At 50.3% G+C, this 22642-nt stretch overlaps 1 protein-coding gene across 2 annotated transcripts; it reads right to left on the reverse strand.

Annotated features, from left to right (window-relative positions):
* Positions 1-296: 296 nt before the first annotated feature.
* On the reverse strand, positions 297-21961 carry mif4gdb (MIF4G domain containing b). Of its 2 annotated transcripts, XM_055653993.1 has the most exons (6): positions 21626-21957; positions 17405-17520; positions 16583-16692; positions 15511-15666; positions 8972-9064; positions 297-3249 (listed from the first exon to the last, which is right to left on the reverse strand). In XM_055653993.1, the coding sequence occupies exons 2-6, from the start codon at positions 17484-17486 to the stop codon at positions 3022-3024; spliced, it is 669 nt and encodes a 222-aa protein (XP_055509968.1). In that variant the 5' UTR covers positions 17487-17520; positions 21626-21957; the 3' UTR covers positions 297-3021. The 2 variants fall into 2 exon arrangements, with proteins under 2 accessions (XP_055509968.1, XP_055509969.1); XM_055653994.1 differs by lacking the exon at positions 8972-9064 and having other exon boundaries at positions 21626-21961.
* Between the last annotated feature and the right edge of the window lie 681 nt (positions 21962-22642).

A 22642-nucleotide genomic window follows, 5' to 3' on the forward strand; every position in this document is an offset into this window, starting at 1 on the left:
TGCGCCCCACCCAAGGTTTCCGTGCGGTTCCCAGAGGTTTTTGTCAGTCTCCCTACCTGCAACCTCCGGCAACCACCTGCAACCTCCAGGAACCGCACGGAAACCTTGGGTGGGGCGCAAAGTATCCAGAGGTTTCCGTTCAGGTTTCCTAAGTGGGACAGGGGCATTAGTGTCAATGAGGTCCCCCTTCAACCTTCTACACTCCAGAGGCCCAGTGCTGTTAAGCGCTCATCATATGCTAACCCACTAGCCTCAGACGGCTTAAAGGAGGAGAATAAGTTGTGCAACCCAGCGTCAGGTGAAACCATCTCTTTTATTTAAACAAAGCATCATAAAACTGGTCATGTGTAACTTAAGCCCGTCCCACTTAGGTGATTTTTTCGGCGACTAAGCTTTCGCCACATGGTAGCAGGGCGACGCCTGTATGGTCGTGACGTAGCTCGTCTCCTGTCGTAGGTGGTGTCGTAGTTTATCGCCAGGATGACACAGGTTGTCGGCAGGTGACGTTGGTTGTCGCCGGGTGCTGGCTTTGGTGAATTCCGTTGGCGACTGCCTATGTCAACCGGCGACAGAATTGTCTACAGTTGTCACCGACAGGGTCGTTGCTTGTCGTAGGTTGACTTTGGTTGTTGCCTGTGTGGTCATAGGTTGTCGTAGCTTGTCGTAAGCATTGTCATGGTGGGGGGGGAGGGGGTCCAGTTGCCGGTTTTTCGACGACCTGCTAAGACAATGACAGTCGCCTAAGTGGGACAGGCCCTTAAAGCTAAGATTTAGTTCAATGAACTTTTTGCAACTTTGTCGGCGGCAGAAACCTGGTGACTCTTGTGTACTGTCTAGGTGAGATCTGCTGTTTGATTTTACCGGGTTGTATGCAAAACAAAGCATTTCATGCTTTGAAATGGTGCATGTGACAATAAAGTATGATTGAATCATTGAAACATCAGCAGGGTCAGGTGGGAAGGAGTCCTGCTCTCTGTCGCTGTGAATTATTCGGACTGATAGAGCCCCAACTCCTGTCTTCAAGTCCTGGTCAGAAAGCAATTTCTGGGCTCCAGGCTTTTTGTGAGCAGACCATGTAGAGACCAGGCGACAGCAGAAGAGGGCAGGTGAGAGTTGTACGGGCTATATCTGTGGTGCAGGAGGCAATGAAGGCCCTTAGCAGGAGAGGAAATAGGAGCGGTGACAGAGAGAACCAGGCACTTGGGGTCTTCCGGCTGCGCTGGTTATGCTGCTTCTGTGTACAGGTCCACCACCGATGTTCCGGCAACTGGTGGTCCAGCACATCCTTTAATCCAGATACAATTATGAGAGCGCACTTGAAATCCCCCACCCCCGGAGGCCCCCCCGAAAATGTGGCATCTTGGCCGAATGTGGCGGCCGATCTCAACCTCATCGTGATTGGCGGGGAAATTTGCTGCCTGGAGCCGGGGTTCGGGGACTTGGACCCGGCCAGAGCCGTCAGATCCGTTCCCATAGCCGGCTTTGCGGGCCAGTATCTCACCCCCCTGCAATATCTTATCCTGGCCGCTCACACAGAGTGAATCTGTTGCCTTACCCCGGTCTGCCTTAAGGGCCTGTCCCACTTAGGAGACCTAAACAGCAACCTCTGGTGACCTTGCCCGCCACCCAGGGTTTTCACGAGGTCACAGGAGGTTTTGGACACTCTTCCTAATAGTTGAAAGTGGTTTCCTCGTGGTTGAGGCTTTATCTAGGTTGCTGCTATTTTTTCATCATGATTAATCATGACTGGCCTCGACTAAAAATAGGTTGCCGTTTTAAAAAATCGATAATTTTTTAGTCGCAGGTCTAGTCGAAGCCGGTAGTGATGCTCGTCAAAGGTAATAACTCGGGGTGGAAATTAAATTGGTTGAAAAAAAGGTCAATATAATCATAAGCATGTGACCTCTGTCACTCCTGGCCGTTCTCAATCACAGTTCAGGGGAGATTCGTATAAAGTTTTTAAATGCAGACAAATCCTCTTGCAGCACATTCATCAGATTATCATACTGTCCAAGCCTCAATCTTCTCCGCTTCACCCACTGACACCTCTTCTTGTGTTTCCTCTTCACCCTTGTGCTTTCCCTTCTGCCTTTCTTGAAAGGCTGATGAAGCAAAAGGGCTGCTGCCAGCAGTAGACGTACTTTTTGTAACATCCACCCAACTAGTCCCTTCGCTGCTCACATGGTTCAGAATGATTTTTTTTTTTAATCTGGGAGGCTTTTATTGTAAGAAAAAAAATGCATTCATGACATCATTTTATCATTGCCTCCTGCACCACAGATATAGCTCGTGCATTCATGACATCCGAGCTGTAACCAGTCGACGCTGGTCATTGTTGGTTTTCAGTTTGGTTGTTTGAGGTCGAAGGGGGCGCTGTTCAATCGCGGACCAATGTAACAGAGACCATCCTTGAGTAAAACGTGCAAGGTCAAAGCCAGTTTTCAACAATGTCGAAGGAGGTCGCTGTAGGTTGAAGGAGGTTTTCTTCATAGTTGAAGGAAGGTTTTCAACGCATGCGTGGGAGGTGGTAGGAGGTTGCAGGTCACCTCGACCTTGATTTTTTTCGGGTGGCGGGCAAGGTCACCAGAGGTTGCTGTTTAGGTCTCCTAAGTGGGACAGGCCCTTTAATACATGACTCTAAACCCAACAATCAGGTTCAGATCGACACCGCTTGCAACGGGACTGGGTAGATGCAATGCACCAGGATGTAATGCAATGCAATAGGACTGGGCAGATGCAATGCACCCTGCATGGGTGAGTAGCAGCAATGCATCAGACCGCCACAAGCAGTGGGCAGAAACAGGGAGAAGCTTGACTATCAGCAGCTGAGCAAAACGTAGCCTACATCCACAACCACTCAATGTTCAGTTAAGTGTTAAAATGTGTTATCAAAAAGAGTTAAATGCTCGCGTGGGAATTTGGATCAACAGCTCCCTCGCCTGGTGAATCACCGCAAGCTCAGCATCTCTTGTTGCTGAAAGTCCGCCTGGAGTCCAGGCTTTGATCCGCCCCTGGTGGCTGTCAGTCCGCCACCTCGCTGTAGTAATACTTCTGGGCACTGTCCGACATCTTCCAGTTTCCCGCCCGGAACTCGATGATCTCCAGCAGCAGGAGCCGCGACAGCGAGGTGGGCCGGTCCTGGAGCAGGAAGCCGTCTCGCAGAAGGCAGAAGAGCTCGTCCATGCGCTGGGTGCTGGTCCGCTGCAGCTGCTCCCCGATGCGATGCAACTGTATCACCAGGCAGTCGACCTGCAGAGGGAAAAACAGGCCTCAGGTGGGGTGGAAGGGGGGGGCGTGAACAGAGGGAGAGAGATCCGGGGGCAACCGCAAAGCAATCGCAGACAGAGAGCCAACGTCTTACAGGGAAGGTGGAGCAGGCCAGAGTAATACGCCACGGAAACAGCCCCTTCGGCCCAACTTACCCATGCTGTCCAAGATGCTCCACCCCACGGTCGTGAACCTGGGGAATTCTTTGCCACAGAAGGCTGAGCTCAAGTCAGTGGATATATTAAAGGCAGAGATAGATAGATTCTTGATTAGTATGGGTGTCAGAGGTTATGGGGGGGAAGGCAAGAGAATGGGGTTAGGGGGGAAGAGATAGATCAGCCGTGATTGAATGGCGGAGTAGACTCGATGTGCTGAATGGCCTAATTCTGCTCCTATCACTTATGATCTACACGTCCCACCTGCCCCCATGTCCCTCCTGGCCTTTGCCTGTCCATGTATCTGTCCAAATGCCTTTTAAATGTTGTTTGTGAGGCGTGGAAAGGACTCTCGACTTTAGTCTATAAGGCCTGAGGCAAACAAAGCCACAGGTTATCAGACACGGGGAGACAGAGACAGAGAGGGAGAGAGAGAGGGAGAGGGAGAGAGAGAGGGAGAGGGAGAGAGGGAGAGGGAGAGAGAGAGAGAGAGAGAGAGAGAGAGGGAGAGGAGAGAGAGAGGGAGAGAAAGCGTAACTCAGCAGGTCGGGCAGCATCTCAGGAGAAAATAGGGGACTTTGCCTTATCACCTATTACTTTTCTTCAGAGATGCTGCCCGACCCGCTGAGTTTCTCCAGCATTTTATGTCTATCTTCAAGGAGAAAATGAGGTCCATTAATCAGGAGACAAAGCTGCAGTTATTGGAGCCTTGTCCAAAACAAATAATCAACGTCTCTGTCTTCATTCAAGACCGAGATACTGACAGGCGAGAGAGGGTAGAGAAAGTAACAAGCTGGGGTAATTAGATTATCTGGAGTCAGAGAGACAGAGACTCTAGTGAGGACAGGCTACAAGTCGGCAGAGAGGGAAACAGGGCTCTGCTGTACTGGACATTACTGAGTGTATCAGTTATATGTAGCGTGATATCAGGGGAGATGGATTTCTGGCAGGGGTCTAGTGTGAGCCTTTGCTACTGTGATGGATGCCACAGTGATGGATGCCCGCGGTCAGTGTGGGGAGCCTGGTGTTGGCTGGGCAAGGGGCTGCAGTGCAGACACACAGCACCCGGTGGTGTGCACACATCCCCAGATCCTACGGCCTCTTTCATTATCGTCTACACTCAGACTTACAGTGGCTTGCAAAAGTATTCATACCCCTTGAACTTTTCCACATTTTGTCACGTTACAATCACAAACGTAAATGTATTTTATTGGGATTTTATGTGATAGACCAACACAAAGTGGCGCATAATTGTGAAGTGGAAGGAAAATGATACATGGTTTTCACATTTTTTTACAAATAAAAAACTGAAAAGTGTGGCGTGCAAAAGTATTCAGCCCCCTTTACTCTGATACCCCTAAATAAAATCCAGTGCAACCAATTGCCTTCAGAAGTCACCTAATTAGTAAATAGAGTCCACTTGTGTGTAATCTAATCTCAGTATAAATACAGCTGTTCTGTGAAGGCCTCAGAGGTTTGTTAGAGAACATTAGTGAACAAACAGCATCATGAAGCCCAAGGAACACACCAGACAGGTCAGGGATAAAGTTGTGGAGAAGTTTAAAGCAGGGTTAGGTTATAAAAAAATATCCCAAGCTTTGAACATCTCACGGAGCACTGTTCAATCCATCATCTGAAAATGGAAAGAGTATGGCACAACTGCAAACCTACCAAGACATGGCCGTCCACCTAAACTGACAGGCCAGGCAAGGAGAGCATTGATCAGAGAAGCAGCCAAGAGGCCCATGGTAACTCTGGAGGAGCTGCAGAGATCCACAGCTCAGGTGGGAGAATCTGTCCACAGGACAACTATTAGTCGTGCACTCCACAAATCGGGCCTTTATGGAAGAGTGGCAAGAAGAAAGCCATTGTTGAAAAAAAGCCATAAGAAGTCCCGTTTGCAGTTTGCCACAAGCCATGTGGGGGACACAGCAAACATGTGGAGGAAGGTGCTCTGGTCAGATGAGACCAAAATTGAAGTTTTTGGCCTAAATGCAAAACGCTATGTGTGGCGGAAAACTAACACTGCACATCACCCTGAACACACCATCCCCACTGTGAAACATGGTGGTGGCAGCATCATGCTGTGGGGATGTTTTTCTTCAGCAGGGACAGGGAAGCTGGTCAGAGTTGATGGGAAGATGGATGGAGCCAAATACAGGGCAATCTTGGAAGAAAACCTGTTAGAGTCTGCAAAAGACTTGAGACTGGGGCGGAGGTTCACCTTCCAGCGGGAAAACGACCCTAAACATACAGCCAGAGCTACAATGGAATGGTTTAGGTCAAAGCATATTCATGTGTTAGAATGGCCCAGTCAAAGTCCAGACCTAAATCCAATTGAGAATCTCTGGCAAGACTTGAAAATTGCTGTTCACAGACGCTCTCCATCCAATCTGACTGAGCTTGAGCTATTTTGCAAAGAAGAATGGGCAAAACTTTCAGTCTCTAGATGTGCAAAGCTGGTAGAGACATACCCCAAAAGACTTGCAGCTGTAATTGCAGCGAAAGGTGGTTCTACAAAGTATTGACTCGGGGGGACTGAATACTTTTGCACGCCACACTTTTCAGTTTTTTATTTGAAAAAAAATTTGAAAACCATGTATCATTTTTCCTTCCACTTCACAATTATGCACCACTTTGTGTTGGTCTATCACATAAAATCCCAATAAAATACATTTACGTTTGTGGTTGTAACGTGACAAAATGTGGAAAAGTTCAAGGGGTATGAATACTTTTGCAAGCCACTGTATATAGCTCGGAAACTGGCCCTTTTACCAAACAAGGTGCCCATCTTACCCAGTCCCACATTTGGCCACGTTTGACGTATCCTCCTCTAAACTTCTCCTATCCTTATCCATGTACATATCCAAATGTTTTTAAGTTAGAACGAGTAGAGAGAAGATTTGCAAGGATATTACCAGGAATGGAAGGCCTGGGCTCTAGGGAGAGGTTGGGCAGGCTAGGACTTTATTCCTTGGAATGAGGGAACTGAGGGACCATCTTATAAAGGTGTCTAAACTCATGAATGTGGGTGGGGTGGGACAGGATAATGAGCACAGTCTTTTTCCCAGGGTAGTGAAATCAAGAACTCGAGGGCATAGGTTTAAGGAGTGAGGGGAAAGATTTAATAGGAACCATTGGGGCAACATTTTCAACAAAGGGTGGTGGGCATGTGGAACATGCTGCTAGAGTTGAGGCAGGTACAATTACAGCATTTAAAATACATTTGGGCAGGTACATGGATAGGAAAGGTTTAGAGGGATATGGGCAAAATGCAGGCAAATGAGACTTACTTAGTTGGGGAATCTTGGTTGGCATGAACGAGTTGGGCCGTGTGAATCTATGACTGTTATCTACTGGGTGTGTGTGGAAGCTGCTGCCTCCACCTTTACCTGTTTGGCTGCACGGCTGTCCACACACGCAATGTTGGTCACTGGGCTTTCAACACATCTCTGGGCAGGAGGGAGTTGTTCTCAACACACAGAGGTGGAGAGAGTAGCTTTGTCCATGTTGTACAGGTGAGAGATGTGGGCACCCTGTCCACACATGAAGCACTTGCTCCCAGTTCCCAACCACCATTGTATTCTCCCTGTTGCCAGAGAGCAGCCCTGAGTAATAAGGTCATTAGGATAGAATTAGGCCATTCGGCCCATCAAGTCTACTCTGCCATGCAATCATGGCTGATCTATCTCTCCCTCCTAACCTCATTCTCCTGCCATCTCCACATAACCTCTGATACCTGTACTAATATAACAGGATATCATGGCTCTGGGGAGCCTCATCGCCTACTCTTGCCCACCCAATGACAACCCCTGCCTCTCCACAGCAGGGCAGGAAGGGATGAGAGTGGAAGGCAAGGACCAGTGGCAGAAGCAGGCGTGGAATAGGTGTCCAAGATGAGGGAATGAAGACAATGCAACAAGCCAGAGATCTCTGGGCCGTGCTGAATGGAGTTTCAGTGTCATCTGACAGTCCACAGGCAGAGAAAGGAAGAGAGAGAGGGAGAGTCATAGGGCTCCAGTGATCCAACCCCTTGCATTCAGAAAGAGAAACAGGGCTCAGAGAGACGCAAGATCCGAGTAATCATTCTCTTCAGAGAGGAAGAGAGAGCAAGGCAGAGAGTAAGGGGGAGAGAGTGTAGAGGAACATAGAAGCGGGAGGGATAAGTAGCTGGGGTAGTGGGAGATATAGAGGAGGGGGTGGGGGAAGGAGATGGTGGGAGGAGAGGGGAGTGGGAGGGAGTAGATGTGGGTGGGAGGGGGTAGTGGGAGCGGGAGGGAGAGGGAGGGAGGGTGGAATGGGGGAAGGAGGGAGGGGGAGTTGGGGAAGGAGGGAGTGAGAAAGGGGAGAGGGAGGTGGAAGGTAAGGATGGTAGGGGAGGGAGGGAGGGGAGAGGGAAGAATGGGTCCAGGGCTCAGGCTATGAGACAGTCTGCAGCCACACAGTAGAAACTGGATAATGGAAGTCCATCACCGACTGAAACAGAGAAAGCAACAGGACTCAGCTAACCATTCATCTACTGAGAGGAACAGAAGGAAAACACAAGGCTCTGTCTCCAGTCAGAGAGCAGCAGATGCAGGCAATCAGACCTTTACTGCCTGCAGACAGTTTTATTACCTGAACCGTGACCCCCCCTCTCTGTCTACAGACGGTCCTGCCCTCCCCTCTACCACAGGCGGTCAGATTATTGTGTGTGTTACAGTGTCCTGTCACTGGGTCAGTCCACCCCTGGTGGTTGGCGGGACCTCCTGAAGCCTACTTCACTCTGACTGTAGACAGTGGAATTTCCTGGGCTGTGTGTTGCTCAATCACAGAGGGGAGGGGCAATAACGTAAGTGTCGAGGCCGTGGTTAATGGCCGCTGTAAGGGCCTGCATTACAAATGGCTGAGCAAAGATGCGGGGGTTGATCTCTCTAGACTGGAGGGATGTGTACGCTGGGGTTGCTCAGGGTCTGCTGGGCTGAATGAATATTAGCAATGCGGATAGAGGACACGGTGTCTAAATCGGCAATGAGACAGATTCTGGAGGCATCGTGGAGGCCAGTGATAGACCTAGAAGATACAGTGGGTGGAAAGGTGGTAAATGAAATTTAAGTCTGAGATTGTGAGGTGCTACATTTTGGTGGAAGAACAAGTGGAGGCAATGTAAACCAGAGGACGCAACGCAGGGACATAGAATGAAGATGATTAACAGCAAACAAAACAAATGGCACGGGGACAATTTTTTAACGCAGCGTAGGGTTTGGGAAGTGGAATACATGGCCAGGGAAATAGAGGTAGATTCAATGTCGTGTTGATAAGATGGATGGATAAGCAGCTGGGAAGACGGAATACACAAGGTTAAGGGGAGAGGACAGAACAAGGGGCCTCTGACATAGAAAACAGGGTAGCCTCGATGGGCCCAAATGAAACCGTCCTGCAGTTCTATGAGAGGGAAAAGCCTGGGCAGAACAGTCAGCATGCCTGCAGAGAGAGGGTGAGAGAAGGGGAGGTGGGAGAGGGAATGGGCTTGGGGAATGCAGTGGATGGGAAGCAGTCCCCTTCCTCACCTCCTCTTCATTCTGCAGAGCGTCGGGTTGGGCAAGGCGCACCAGGCAGTCATACACGGGGTTAACCAGCGCCATCATGGGCATGTTATTCACCTGAAACATAAAGCAGGAGTGAGACCTCCGAGGCATGGGAGCTCCGGATGTCCGCCCGGCTCCGGCCTCCGACACGGGGGGGGGGGGGGGGGGGGGGGGAGGCATGGCCGGGGGGGAGGGCAATGGCCGGGGGAGGTGGGTTCCAACCAGTGCCCACCTCCAGGGACATCCGATGCCACCAGGAGTGTAACGTGGATCGGGGAGATGACGGGCTGACTGACCCCTCCTCCCCCGCTGCTGATGACCAGCAGATACAGCAAGGCCATGGGTTTCATAAAAGAAACCGGCGTCTAATCACAATGACTGTGTGTATTGCTGTGCATTCCTTAAATTAACACAACATAAATTCAATGTTATACCTTGCACTAAATGCTGTCCCCTTTATCTCTGCACTGTCGACGGCTTGAGTGTATTTTCCATTGAGTGAATAGCACGCAACAGCTTATCACTGTATCTCGGTACACGTGGCAATAATAAGCTGCACACCGTCAGGTGAACCATTGTCATGACACTGTGCTGACAGGGGGGGGCATCACAGAGACATACAGGCAGCACCAGACACATTGACATCTGCAGAGTGGGGAATAACAGAGACAATGACACAGCTATGGTCCCAGTGTGAACACGAGGAGGGGAGAGGGGGGGGGGGGGGGGGGGGGGGGGGGGGGGAATGCATCATCACTGAGGGTCTTTAACAATTTTTTTGTGTTTTGGGGTGGCACAGTGATGGAGTTGCTGCTTTACAGCGCCAGAGACACGAGTTCAATACTGACTTTGTGTGTGCCGTCTGTACGGAGTTTGTACGTTCTCCCCGTGACAGCCTGGGATTTCCCCGGGTGCTCCAGTTTTCTTCTACATTCAAAAAAAGTACAGGTTTGTCGTTTAATTTGGCTTCGATAAAAATGGTAAATTGTTCCTGGTGTGTAGGGTAGTGCCGGTGAATGGGATTTGCTAGTCGGCACGGACTTAGTGGGATAAAGGGCCTGTTTCCACCCTGCATCTTCAAACTCTAAAAACTGTAAACTGACTGAGCCAGCGGGTAACTGTGGGTGTGAGACTGAGAGAGGGGAATGTGGGAGATATAACTGGCCATAATGAGGAGAGTGTGATTGATGATTAGGCTTGGGCAGGTTAGAAAACTCCATTGCTATCATCCTGATATTGAAGACTGGGTTTGCTATTCTTCGTGGAAGCTCGATCCACAGTTTATGTGTCAAGGAGATTATCATTAAATGATGAAGTTAGGCGGTGACCAGGTGTAAATTGCATGGGGATCAGGGCACTGGGAACCAAAAGATGTTAGAAGCAAGATCATGACAGGAATGGCACGGTGGTGCAGAGGTAGAGTTGCTGCCTTACAGCGCCAGAGACCCAGGTTCAATCCTGACTACGGGTGCTGTCTGCGTTCTCCCCGTGACCCGCGTGGGCTTCCTCCGGGTACACAGGTTTCCGCCCACACTCCAAAGACGTACAGATTTGTAGGTTAATTGGCTTTGGTAAAATTGTCCCTTGTGTGTAGGACATAAAGTGCTAGTGTACGGCGATGGTTGGTCGGTGCAGACTCAGTGGGCTGAAGTGCTTGTTTCCATGTTGTATCTCTAAACTAAACTCTAAAGTAAGGAGCCAGTGCTCTGCCAAGTAGCTTTGCTGCCACTGTCAATAAACAGCAGAGTACACTCAAGATACTGAAGCTCAGGGACCCCCGACAGTGTACCTGCATTGACTCCGGTTGACACCACACAACGTAGAAGTAACCACCCTTTGGTCCAGTCCTGCACTGCCACCACCCAACAGAGGGGAGGAGTGCCAAGAGAGGGGCTATCCAGCACAAGTGGACAAATCCAAGCTGGGCAATTACTATTACCTCGGACAATTCTCAGTCCCCAGCGGAACGACGGCTGATGTTGTCAACGGTGCTTCCAAGTGGCACTTACTCCAGTGAGCTGCTCAACACACCAACGCTCACTTTGATTCCCACCAGCGCCACCTGCTCCAGAACTCTTCCCGACCTTAACGCAAAGAACTAGGAGCCCGATGGTGCACGCTGTGTTTCCCCGGAAATGTGAAGTTCCTGTGGGACTCCAGGAGGAAGCTTCTTGCTTCGTTGACACTCTATTCTCTGCCCTAAAAAACGGACCCCCCCCCCCCCCCCCCCTTCACACACAATGGGTGCAGTGTGTGTGTCGTTTACACCAAGCCACCAAGCTCAACCTCAAGGGCACTACAAAGGAGAGTGGCAGCAGGCATAACACCTCCAAGGGCTTCTCTGCAATATTCTGACTCATTCACCCCTCAAAGACCTGACCCAAGCCAGCTGCCTGCCCCTTTTCCGGGGTTACGTCCGTGCCCGGGTGGGATTAGAAAGGGAATACGCGCTGTCTGTGGGCACCCTGAGGGAGTTCCGGGACCGCTGGGCTCCGCAGGGTGTTGAATGTATCCTCAATAAGGATTGTATCATAATTGTATAATAGTTTATTATGGATATATGTTTGTATTGTATTTATGGTGGTAGGTTCTGGCTTGTTTTATTGTAGTGTAAATTCTCTGCAATAATTAAATTTTTTGATTTAAAAACCCCTCAAAAAAAAAAACCTGACCCAATAGACCTTCTCCAAACAGACAGCAACAGTTGATGATGTGGACACCCCCCACCCCTCCATCAAGCTCCAGGAGACAGGCAGTGGAAGCAACCAGCTTGGAATACCCACACTTTACACTTTAGAGATCTTCGGCCCACCAAGTCCACACCGACCAGAGACCCCCGTACACTTGAACTATCCTACACACTAGGGACAATTTACAATTTTACCAACGTTAATTACCTATAAACCTGTACTTCTTTGGAGTGTGGGAGGAAACCGGAGCACCCGGTGATGACACACCTGGTCACAGGGAGAATGTACAAACTCCGCAACGACAGCACCCCTGGTTGGGATCAAACCTGGATCTCTGGCGCTGTGAGGCAGCAACTCTACTGCTGCGCCACTGTGGCACCCACAAGCATTGATGAGTATTCACACTCATCAAAGACTCTATGGGGATTCATGGAGAGGTACAATATGGAAACAGGCCCTTCGGACCAATGGCCAGACTAGCCATCCATTTGGCACAATCCTACACTAATCTCATTTTATTCACGTATAAATATCACCAATCTACCACTCCCCTACAATTGGGACTATTTAGTGGCTAATTAACCCAACACTTATATTAGTGGTGGAGTTTGCAGTTCCTTCTTAAACACTTATATTAGTGGAATGTGCGAGGATATTGGTCAAACTCCACACAGACAGCACCGGGGGTGTGGACTGAACCTGCTTCGCAGGAGCCAGGAGGCAGCAGCACTACCAGCTGCACGACTGTGCCGGCCTCACCCCTACCCCCACCCCGAGTGTCACAGCTTGAAACTCGAGGGGCACGACTGTATAGTTAAACTTGCATTAGTTAAACTACATTTTACCCGGCGTGACCCAACGTGAAGCCGCCATTGACTGAGAGTTCATCAACTTTCAAAATAAACTTGAAAAACTGGCTGCAGCCCAAAGAACATGTGGGTGGAGTTCACACACAAACAGCATGAACCCTTTCGACACGTTCCTTATTTGTTTCCTCCAAAGCATCCCTGCAGCAATCCATCCCTGGAGTACTCAACGCCCGGTCCATCACCGGCACGTTACTTACCCACCATCAAAACATTGACATGATGCGCTACCAAAAGAAGGCACCATCCATCACTGCCACGTTACTAGGACCACTACCACCATCGGGCAGAAGGTACAGAAGCCTGAAGTCCCACACCACCAGGTTCAGGAACATTTACTTTCCTACAACCATCCGATTCTTGAACCGACCTGCACAACCCTAATCACACCTCAGTAACAAAACATTCTCTTGCACCACTGTTTTCTGATTATGTTTTGCAATAATGTCTTGGGGTCTTTTTTGCACAGTCTTCCTTTTCACTGTCCTGTAGAGTTTATGTACAACTTACTCCAGCATTTTGTGTCTATCTTTGGCATAAAACAGCATCTGCAGTTCCTTATCAATACGTAATGTTTTTGTGTGTTGTCCGAGTCTATATCCCTGTGATACTGCTGCAAGAGTGGGCCTGCAACTCTCATGGTACGTGCACATGACAATAAACTCCACTTGACTTGAAACAGATTGCAGGAGCTCCTACCGCTGATAAGATCAAAGTTGCTCCTCCTTATACAACCCTTCCATGTTTCTATGTTTCTGTGAAAAGCGATGACAGGAACTAATTAAATTGACTTAAAAAAGAAGAGACGAGACACAGATAGCCCTGTCATAAGGGGGAGTTTGCGCCAATCAGTTGCCCTGTGGGTGTTCCTGTAATGGGAGCAACAAGAGGCGAACAGTAGATTATCGATCGTCCTTAACGAGCTCCTCTGAGTGATCAGAGGGCGAGTTGGATGCAGTGGAGTTTAGGAGGAATTAAACATGAGCTGAAGTCACAGTCAAAAGCTGTGCTTGTTCATTGAAGTCCAAATTCTGTATCTTCCAGTATTTTAAATCACATTATTCTTTTGGAGGTTCTTTTGTATTTCCGTTATAGTTTAGTTTAGTTTAGAGATACAGCACAGAAACAGGCCCTTCAGCCCATCAAGTCCGCGTCGACTAGCGATTCCCACACACGAGCACTACCCTACACACCAGGGACAATTTACAATCTTTATCAAAGCTAATTAACCTACAAACCTGTACGTCTTTGGAATGTGGGAGGAAACCGGAGCACCCGGGGGAAACCCACGCGGTCACGGAGAGAACGTACAAACCCCGTACATGCAGCACCAGGGTCGAATCTTGATCTCTGGCGCTGTAAGGCAACAACTCTACCGTTGCACCACCGTGCCACCCTACTTTTGTTTATGCACTATATTTCCCTAGTATTATGCTAATTAATTTATTGCATTTTTGTTTATTATATATTATCTGTGTGTTATTGTGTTGATGGGCCTGTTAAGGTGCAACACATAAGAATATGGGTCCCGATCTGAAACATCACCGATCCATATTCTCCAGAGATGCTGCCTGACTGGCTGAGTTACTCCAGCACTCTGTGTCTTTTCTTTATAAGAATTTCATTGTTCTGTTGTTGGTATATATGTGAATTAAACACTAACTCTCTCTCCAGACACTGGCCTATTATCAGCACTTTAAGGGCCTGTCCCACTTACGCGACTTTTCAGCAGACTGTCTGCGACCTTCAAGCTCGGGGGCACTCGCCTGAAAAAATCGCGCGCTAGCGCGAAACACACACACAAACACACATCGTAAAGGCGGGGGCCAGGGAAAGCGGGGGAGCGCTGTCTGAAATTCACATGGTGCAAAGCCAAGGTGAAACCCACGATTAACAGGAAGGTTAAAGACGGCTAGCACAGTGTACAGTAAGTCCTTTAAAAGAGCAGGGTGGAGGGGGAGGGGAGAAGGGGTGAAAACACTTTTAGAATCCAGACAACTTTTAGTAAGCCAGAGATACACAGCTGTGAAGTTTGACGGGCATTCGGTTTTTCCTTGGTTCTGAAAACTCGTGCTTACGTTTTTTTCCCCAATGAGCCAATTAAAATGCCCGGTCAGCAAAGGAGATTAACTTAAACTACGGGCGGCTACCTCGACTACCTACAACAACATGGCGACCCCACTACCACTGCACCTATGACTACAAAAGTATCCATTTTCTCCATGGCCACCAATTTTTGGTAGCAGAAAATTTTTCAACATGTTGAAAAATTTTGCGCGACCATGCTGAGGCCGCAAATAGATACCACCATGCGGGAATTCCTCTTGGCCATGAAGGAGACTCACCAGAGACCGCCAGCGAACATATGGCGACCATGTGGCGAGCGCAGAGTCTCCTGAACTCGCAAATAAAGTCGCCTAAGTGGGACAGGAGCTTTACACTTCTGCTTTTTGGTGTTAGCCGGATGCTTACTTTGTTGTGAGAATGTTGAGAAGAGGCCAGGGTAGTGATGCTCTGTGAGCCTGGATTAGTTTTACACCACTGGGAGGGGTACAAGACAAAGGAAGAGAACAGGTGAAAGGCAGGGGGGGCGACAGGCTTGGTGTTCAACATGGGGCCCAATGAGGGGGAAATGGAGGGTAGGGTTGAGTAGAGCTGAATGGGGATGCACCATTCCTGCTGCGACTGACCCGGTCAGGCTGAGTAATGGCAGCATTCCAGTGGATGAATGATACCAACGGTCGATAACATCAGTCACTGCGGAGAATGCAATTGTTAGTGTGGGAACATCCGAGGGATGAACCATCCCAGAACGCCACAGGGAAGGAGAGAGATGCACTGCTGCAGGGGTGTAACTGGGAACCCGAGCGCCAGAGTTGTGGAGAGAGATATGTTGTCAGCTCCGAGCTGCTGCACCAGCTGCTCCATCAGCCTTGACCATGGCCCAGAGCTAGAGGGCACTCACCTTCAGGTAATCAAACACGTTGCAGATGAAGGTGACCAGGCAGACCCAGGCATTGACCGAGCGATCCCGCACCTGCTCCTTGGCCAGGAACTCCTGCTGCAGCCGATTCAGGATGTACCGGCGGAAGTTACTGTTTCCGCCATGCTTGCTCTCAGCCTGGAACCAGGAACAAAACACTCGGGAGGTGAAGGGTCTGAAGAAATGTCCCGACCCGAAGCGTCACCTATCCATGTTCCCCAGAGATGCTGCCTGACCTGCTGAGTTAATCCAGCACTTTCTGCCCCCCTTAGAAAACTAACAACTGCAGTCCCTTCTGTTCCAACAAAACACTCAGAATCAAAATAGGGGCCTTGGGGCGAGCAGGGAGCATGATGCTGGGTCAGATTAAGGAGTTGATGCTGGGTCCTGGTTCGGGGGCTTATCCCCACGATTCAGGCCTCTAAGGGGTGACCGACACTGAACTAGTATTAGAGGGAAGATACTAGCATGGATGGCTGGTTAAACTGAACAGCAGAATAAAAGAATGGGAATAAAGGGGGCTTTTTCTGGTTGGCTAGTGGTGTTCCATAGGGGTCGATGCTACGGTTGCTACTCTTCACGCTGCATAGTAATGATTTGAACGAGGGAATCAAAGGCTTTGCTGCCAAGTTTGCAGATAATACGGAGATAGGTGTAGGGGTAGGCAGTGTAGAGGAAATAGTGAATCTGCAGAAGGACTTGGACAGGTTGGGAGAGTGGGCGGGCAAAGTGGCAGATGGAATACAGCATCGGCCCAGACATTGTACACTGAAGGGTCTGTTTCTGTGCCGTACTGTTCTATGTTGTAATGTAGAGGAAACTCCTCCACATTGCTTCAAAAACAGCAGCCGTGAGGGCAGATGCGTAATCTGAGCAGCAGCCGACCCAGGGGACAAGGGGGTGTGGGATATCACTGAGAACAGGATAGCATGTGTGGACTGTAGTCCCAGCACAGCTTACTCGTCCACAGCATCGGGAATGGATTCTCCCCGAGGGGCACCAGACTCTCCACTGTCTTAACGGAAAAGCAGGGCCCCGGGGACACACGCCGTACCTGGACAATGGTGTAGCAGATGCGGCCGGCTTCCTTGCTGAACACCAGGTCCTTCATGGACTGCTCGACGATCACAGAGGCCACTTTCTCCAAGTCTACTGAAGCCGGTTCTGTGAAACAATCGCAGCAGCTATTAACTGGTGTCGCTTTTCACCGCTGACTTTCCCTCAGTCACTCCCATCCCGCTCCTCCCTCCTGCAAACACTAACCCTGGCACAGGGAGGCGCACACAAGCAGTTCTGTTAGACCATAAGATATAGGAGCAGAATTAGGCCATTCGGCCCATCGAGTCAGCTCCACCATTCAATCATGGCTGACCTATTTTTCCCTCCCAACCCCATTCTCCTGCCTTCTCCCTGAAATCTTTGACACCCTTCCTAACCAAGAACCTATCAATCTCAGCCTTAAAAATGCCCAATGACGGCCTTCACAGCAAAAGATCATACAGTGGAGCTCCGCTCTATGATCTTTGTTCACAGCCATTTGTGGCAAGAAATTCCACAGATTCACCACCCTCTGGCGAAAGAAATCCCTCCTTATCTCCACTCCAATGGTCCGTCCTTTTATTCTGAGGCTGTGCCCTCTGGTTCTAGACTCTCCCATTACTGGAACCATCCTTTCCATGTTCACTCTGTCTTGGCCTTGCATTATCTGGTCGGTCACAATGAGATCTCCCCTCATCCTTCTAAACTGAGTTCTGCTGTGATTCGGGTCCTATCGCCAGGGGGTGTGTTTTGGGGAGAGACGAGGGGAAAAGCTGAACCCAGCACCTTCCAGACTTGCCACCACCCCCCTTCCCCACCCACCCACCCACCCACTCACCTTTCAGTGCCATCTTCAACAGCCACTGTGTGTCAGCATCGAATGACTGGATCTTGTAATCCTCGGCGGATGAGTTTTCCATGGTTGTGGGCTTGGGGTCATGAGACAGAAGGGATCTGTGGAGAGAGAGCACACACCCTGATGGCAGCATTCCTCAGCAAGGGCACAGAGGAACAGCGCAGGATAGGCACATGCTCTGCAACAAGCAAGATTGGCACCGATCCCCACATCCCTTCATAGAGTCAGTCCTGCAGCATGGAAACAGGCCATTCAGCCCAACTTATCCATACTAACAAGGATGCCCCTCTCTCCAAACCCCTTTTGCCCGCATTTCATCCATATCCCTCCATACCCTTCCTCTCCAAATGTCTATTATGTAGTGTTTAAGAAGGAACTGCAGATGCTGGAAAAGTCTATCTCCTTCGTTCCATAGATGCTGCTGCACCCACTGAGTTTCTCCAGCATTTTTGTGTATCGTCTATTATGTAGTATAAGCTCATAGTTCTTCGGAGCAGAATAAGGCCATTCAGCCCATCAAATCTACTCTGCCATTCAATCATAGCTGAACTATCTTTCAACCCCATTCTCCTGCTTTCGCCCCATAACTCCTGACACCCTTACTAACCAAATTCTTATTAATAATTATTGTCGTAATATTACACAATGAGAATTAGTATTAATAACTATTTGTTATTGTATCTGGTTCAACTATTTCCTCTGGCAGCTCATTCTATATACCACCACCTTGTTTGTGAAAATGTTGTCCCTTGATTCCCCTATGCTGGGATCAAGACTATGCGCATTCATCCTATCCACTCACTCATGGTTTTATACACCTCTGTACTGTCACCCCCTTTGCTCCAAGCAATAGACTGTCCAATCTCTGCCTATAACTCTGTCCCTCATGTCGCTGGGAGGAAAGCCCGGATAGAGAGGGGAATATCAGTCATCTTCTGATGAAGAGATTCTGTCGGGGGGAAGGGGGAAGGGTGCTATCCAGTACAGACCAAGTCCCGAACTATGCCTCTGCACACCAATGAGCGGCCTCAGAGGAGGAAGGGGCGGGGGTGGCTGTGAACTGGAGCCCTCTCCACACTGTCCAGACCATCTGACATGCTCACCTCCCTAGACCTACCCCCAGGACTGGGCTGGCAGGACCCCCTCAGCTACCCCTCAAGTCCGTGGAAGGGGCAGCGGCTCACATTGGTGCTGACGCGGCAGTTTTAGGGTGGCAGCGATTTAGCAGCTTCAAATTCCTGGCCATTACCGTGTGAGACAGCATTTGGCACAGGGTTGAAATTCTGCCAAAAGGACATTAGTTCTCCAGCTGGGCTACTGTAACAAACTGACTGTCTCGTGGACATTTGACATGGACAGCAGTCCGAGCCTCTCCCACACATCATACGTCTGTCCCAGCCCCCTCCCACATCTGTCCCAGCCCTCTCCCACATCTGCCCTAGCCCTAGTCTTCCCCACATCTGTCCCAGCCACAAATTCATCCCCCTCCCCCACATCAGTCCCATCCATTCCCACATCTGTTCTGCCCCTCCGCACTTGCCGCCCACAGTTCCCTGCACCCAGCAGCGATGGAAAGCCTCGATCTCTCCAACCTCCCGGCTGCCCTTCGAAGCCGGCGGGAGCTGTGGACCCAGCCCCAGCCCCAGCCCCCATCCAGCTGCTCCGTCAGCACCCGGCTGGCCACGGGGAGGGGGTGGAGAGTCCCACGCTGCCTTTGTCAGTTGGAGGCCAGGGGATTAACTCATCCGTTCCTGTTCAGTGCAGCCGGACAAAAGGTCAGGTGGCCATGTGACAGGGCACAATGTAGTAGAGGTGGGACAGCTGTCCCGGCAGCGCGGAACCACAGCGGGGAGCAACCCCTTCTGCCCGTGGCCCCATGCCTCATACACTGTGCATCCGTGGGCTAGTTAATGATCCTGACAAAACAACGTATTCCCCTCCTCCCAAAGATGCTGCTCGACCCACTGAGTTCATCCCGCAGGTTGTCTGTTGTCGAGATTACAGCATCTGTGACATGTCTTCTTCTTCTCCCCCTCCCCTTTTCCCCCCTCCTGTTCCCAGAATTGCTGCACTGTCTCTCAAGTGAATTCCTATCCACCTCGTTGGTGATCCACGGACTATCCTTGATCGGACTGTGTTGGCTTTACTTTGCTATTGTTATTCCCCTATCATGTATCTATCAGCACGCTGTAAATGGCTCGATTGTAATCGTGTATTGTCTTTCTGTGGACTGGTTAGCACACAACAAAAGCCTTCACTGTACCTCGGTATACGTGACAATAAGCTAAACTGTAAGAAATGTTAAAACTAAGGTCCTGCCTGGTCTCTTGGTGCACCATTCCAAGGATCTACATGGGGGCTCTCCCTGAAATCCCGGCCAAATAACATTATCCCATCAATTTTGTGTAGTCTGTGTGTACAGTTTGCTGTGCAGCTGCCCGCACTGCAACAGTGGCAACACTTACACACTTCACATTGTCAGGGAGGCACCTTGGGAACGTCCCGCAGACCAGGAAGGTTCTGTTCTCTCTACAGACTGGAGTGGTAGAAAGGTAATGGTGCAGTGGGGTCATAGTTATCGCACTCTTTTTAGCTAAGGGATACGCTGCTGACACCCCCCACCAATCTACCTCTTTGCTGACTTTGCACTTTTAAAAATCTGCACTTTCTCTGCAGGTGTAACATAATATTCCATATAATATCTCTTCTCTTTGCTCTACCTGTTGTACTCACGATCATAGTAGAGTCACAGAGCGATAAAGCGTGGAAACAGGCCATTCGGCCCAACACCCACACCGGGCCAACATATCCCATCTACACTGGTCCCACCTGCCTGCATTTTGTCCATATCCCTCCAAACCTGTCCCATCCATCCATGTACCTGCCTAACTGTTTCTAAAAAGTTTTGATAGTCTCCACCTCAACGACCTCCTCTGGCAGCTTGTTCCATACATCCACCTCCCTTTGTGTGAAAAAGCTACCACTCAGATTCCTATTAAATATTTTCCCCTTCACCTTAAACCTATGGTCCTCGATTCGCCTACTCTGGGCAAGAGACTCAGTGAGGTGAATGGGGCAGATGGATTTGAGTAAGTGAGGGGGGTAGGTGGGGTGCATGGATGGGGACGGATGGTGTGGGTGAAGTGATGTAGGGGCGAGTGGGTAGGGTGGGCGGGGGGTGGAATGTGGAATTCATAGCAAAAGGATTTGAGTATAAGAGCAGGGAGGTTCTACTGCAGTTGTACAGGGCCTTGGTGAGACCACACCTGGAGTATTGCGTACAGTTTTGGTCTCCTAATCTGAGGAAAGACATTCTTGCCATAGACGGAGTACAGAGAAGGTTCACCAGACTGATTCCTGGGATGGCAGGACTTTCATATGAGACTAAATAGACTCGGCTCGTACACGCTAGAATTTAGAAGATTGAGGGGGATCTTATAGAAACTTACAAAATTCTTAAGGGGTTGAACAGGCTAGATGCAGGAAGATTATTCCCGATGTTGGGGAAGTCCAGAACTAGGGGTCACAGTTTAAGGATAAGAGGGAAGTCTTTTAGGAACGAGATGAGAAAATCATTTTTTACACAGAGTGTGGTGAATCTGTGGAATTCTCTGCCACAGAAGGTAGTTGAGGCCAGTTCATTGGCTATATTTAAGAGGGAGTTAGATGTGGCCCTTGTGGCTAAAGGTATCAGGGGGTATGGAGAGAAGGCAGGTTACAGGATACTGAGTTGGATGATCAGCCATGATCATATTGAATGGCGGTGCAGGCTCGAAGGGCCGAATGGCCTACTCCTGCAAAATATTTTCTATGTTTCTATGAATGTGTGGGTGAGGGGATGGGGCAGTGTGAGGAGGGGGTACTGTAGGTGAGAGGATGTAGTGGATTGGTGTTAGTGAGGGGTTGGTATGGGGAGGGGTGAGAGAGAGGGGTGTGCAGGGATATGGGGAGAGTGAGGCGTTTTGGGGGCGAGGTGAGTGATGGGGTTTGGGATGGGTGTGGGTGAAAGAGGGGTTGTGTGTGGGTGTGTGTGAATGAGGAGGGGGGGGGGGTGCGGTGAACGTCTAATGGGGTGCGGACTGAATGTCTGTGTGGGGTGTGTGGAGTGAGGGTGTGTTTGGGGTGAGGGGGTGTGTTGATGTTTCAGGCCGTGTAGCGGGTGGAAGAGATCGGGTTGCCGCAGCGCCTGTAGTCGCCTCTTACCTGTCGGCGGCGCCGGGCGCCCCGGGCCCGGGAGGCGGCTCAGACGCTCTTGGAGTCGGGGTCGGGCTGCTGCGTGTAGATGAAGACCAGGATCAGCAGGAACGGGACGAACTCCAGCATGGAGTGTAGGTGCGGGATGGGCATCGCTAGCGGGTAGGTAGCAGCCGTGGGGGGCCGGGTGGCGGGCACACCTCCCTGGGCGCTCGGAGCCGGTGGACTCCGGCAACTCTTGGGCGCTGGGACTGGGGTCCGGGGCAGCGCTGGGCGCTGGGGAACCGCGAGTCCTTGCAGCGCCCGGCCCAACGCCAGCGCTTCCTCCTCGTCATTTCCTTACACGTGAAACTCGCCAGGGTTTCCTCGGTCCGGCCCAGAGCCGCCCGCCCTCACTCCCTCAGCCTGGCCCGTCCCACACACGTCCCGTCTACGCCCCGTCTGTCCGGCCAGTTCCTCCGACAGCAAACCTGGGCCCGCAGTCACACAAACACGTCCCAGATATGAAGCTCACACAAACTTAAACGGTCCCGTCCCTCCACCCATGCCAGCCCCAATACCAATACTTTCACCCTTATCATCACCTCGCTAACATTTCCCCAACGCTCGCCTACTGCTTGTCCTCACTCACAACACCTCACCCACATCCACCCGACCCCACAGCCCTCAACCACACCACCCCCAGAACACCATTGTCCCTCACATCCCCTCACCTACAAATCTCCTCCCCCACACATCACCCCCACATTCTCTTCCTCACACCACCCCATGGGTCCTCACCCACACCAACCCAATTCACCCACGCCTACCATGCATTCTACCTTCACATCCACTACCTTACTCACCCTACTCCTCCACAACCACCTTTACCCGACATAATACCCCACACATCACCCCAACCCTATCACCCAACACCGCACACCAATAACAATATAACTCCTCCACACCCACCATTCCCCAGCATATCACCCACTCCAACCTATCCATCTAAACTTGTCCAAATGTTTTCAAACGTTGTGATAGTAA

Source organism: Leucoraja erinacea, chromosome 23 (assembly GCF_028641065.1).
Source record: "Leucoraja erinacea ecotype New England chromosome 23, Leri_hhj_1, whole genome shotgun sequence".
Lineage (NCBI taxonomy): Eukaryota > Metazoa > Chordata > Chondrichthyes > Rajiformes > Rajidae > Leucoraja > Leucoraja erinaceus.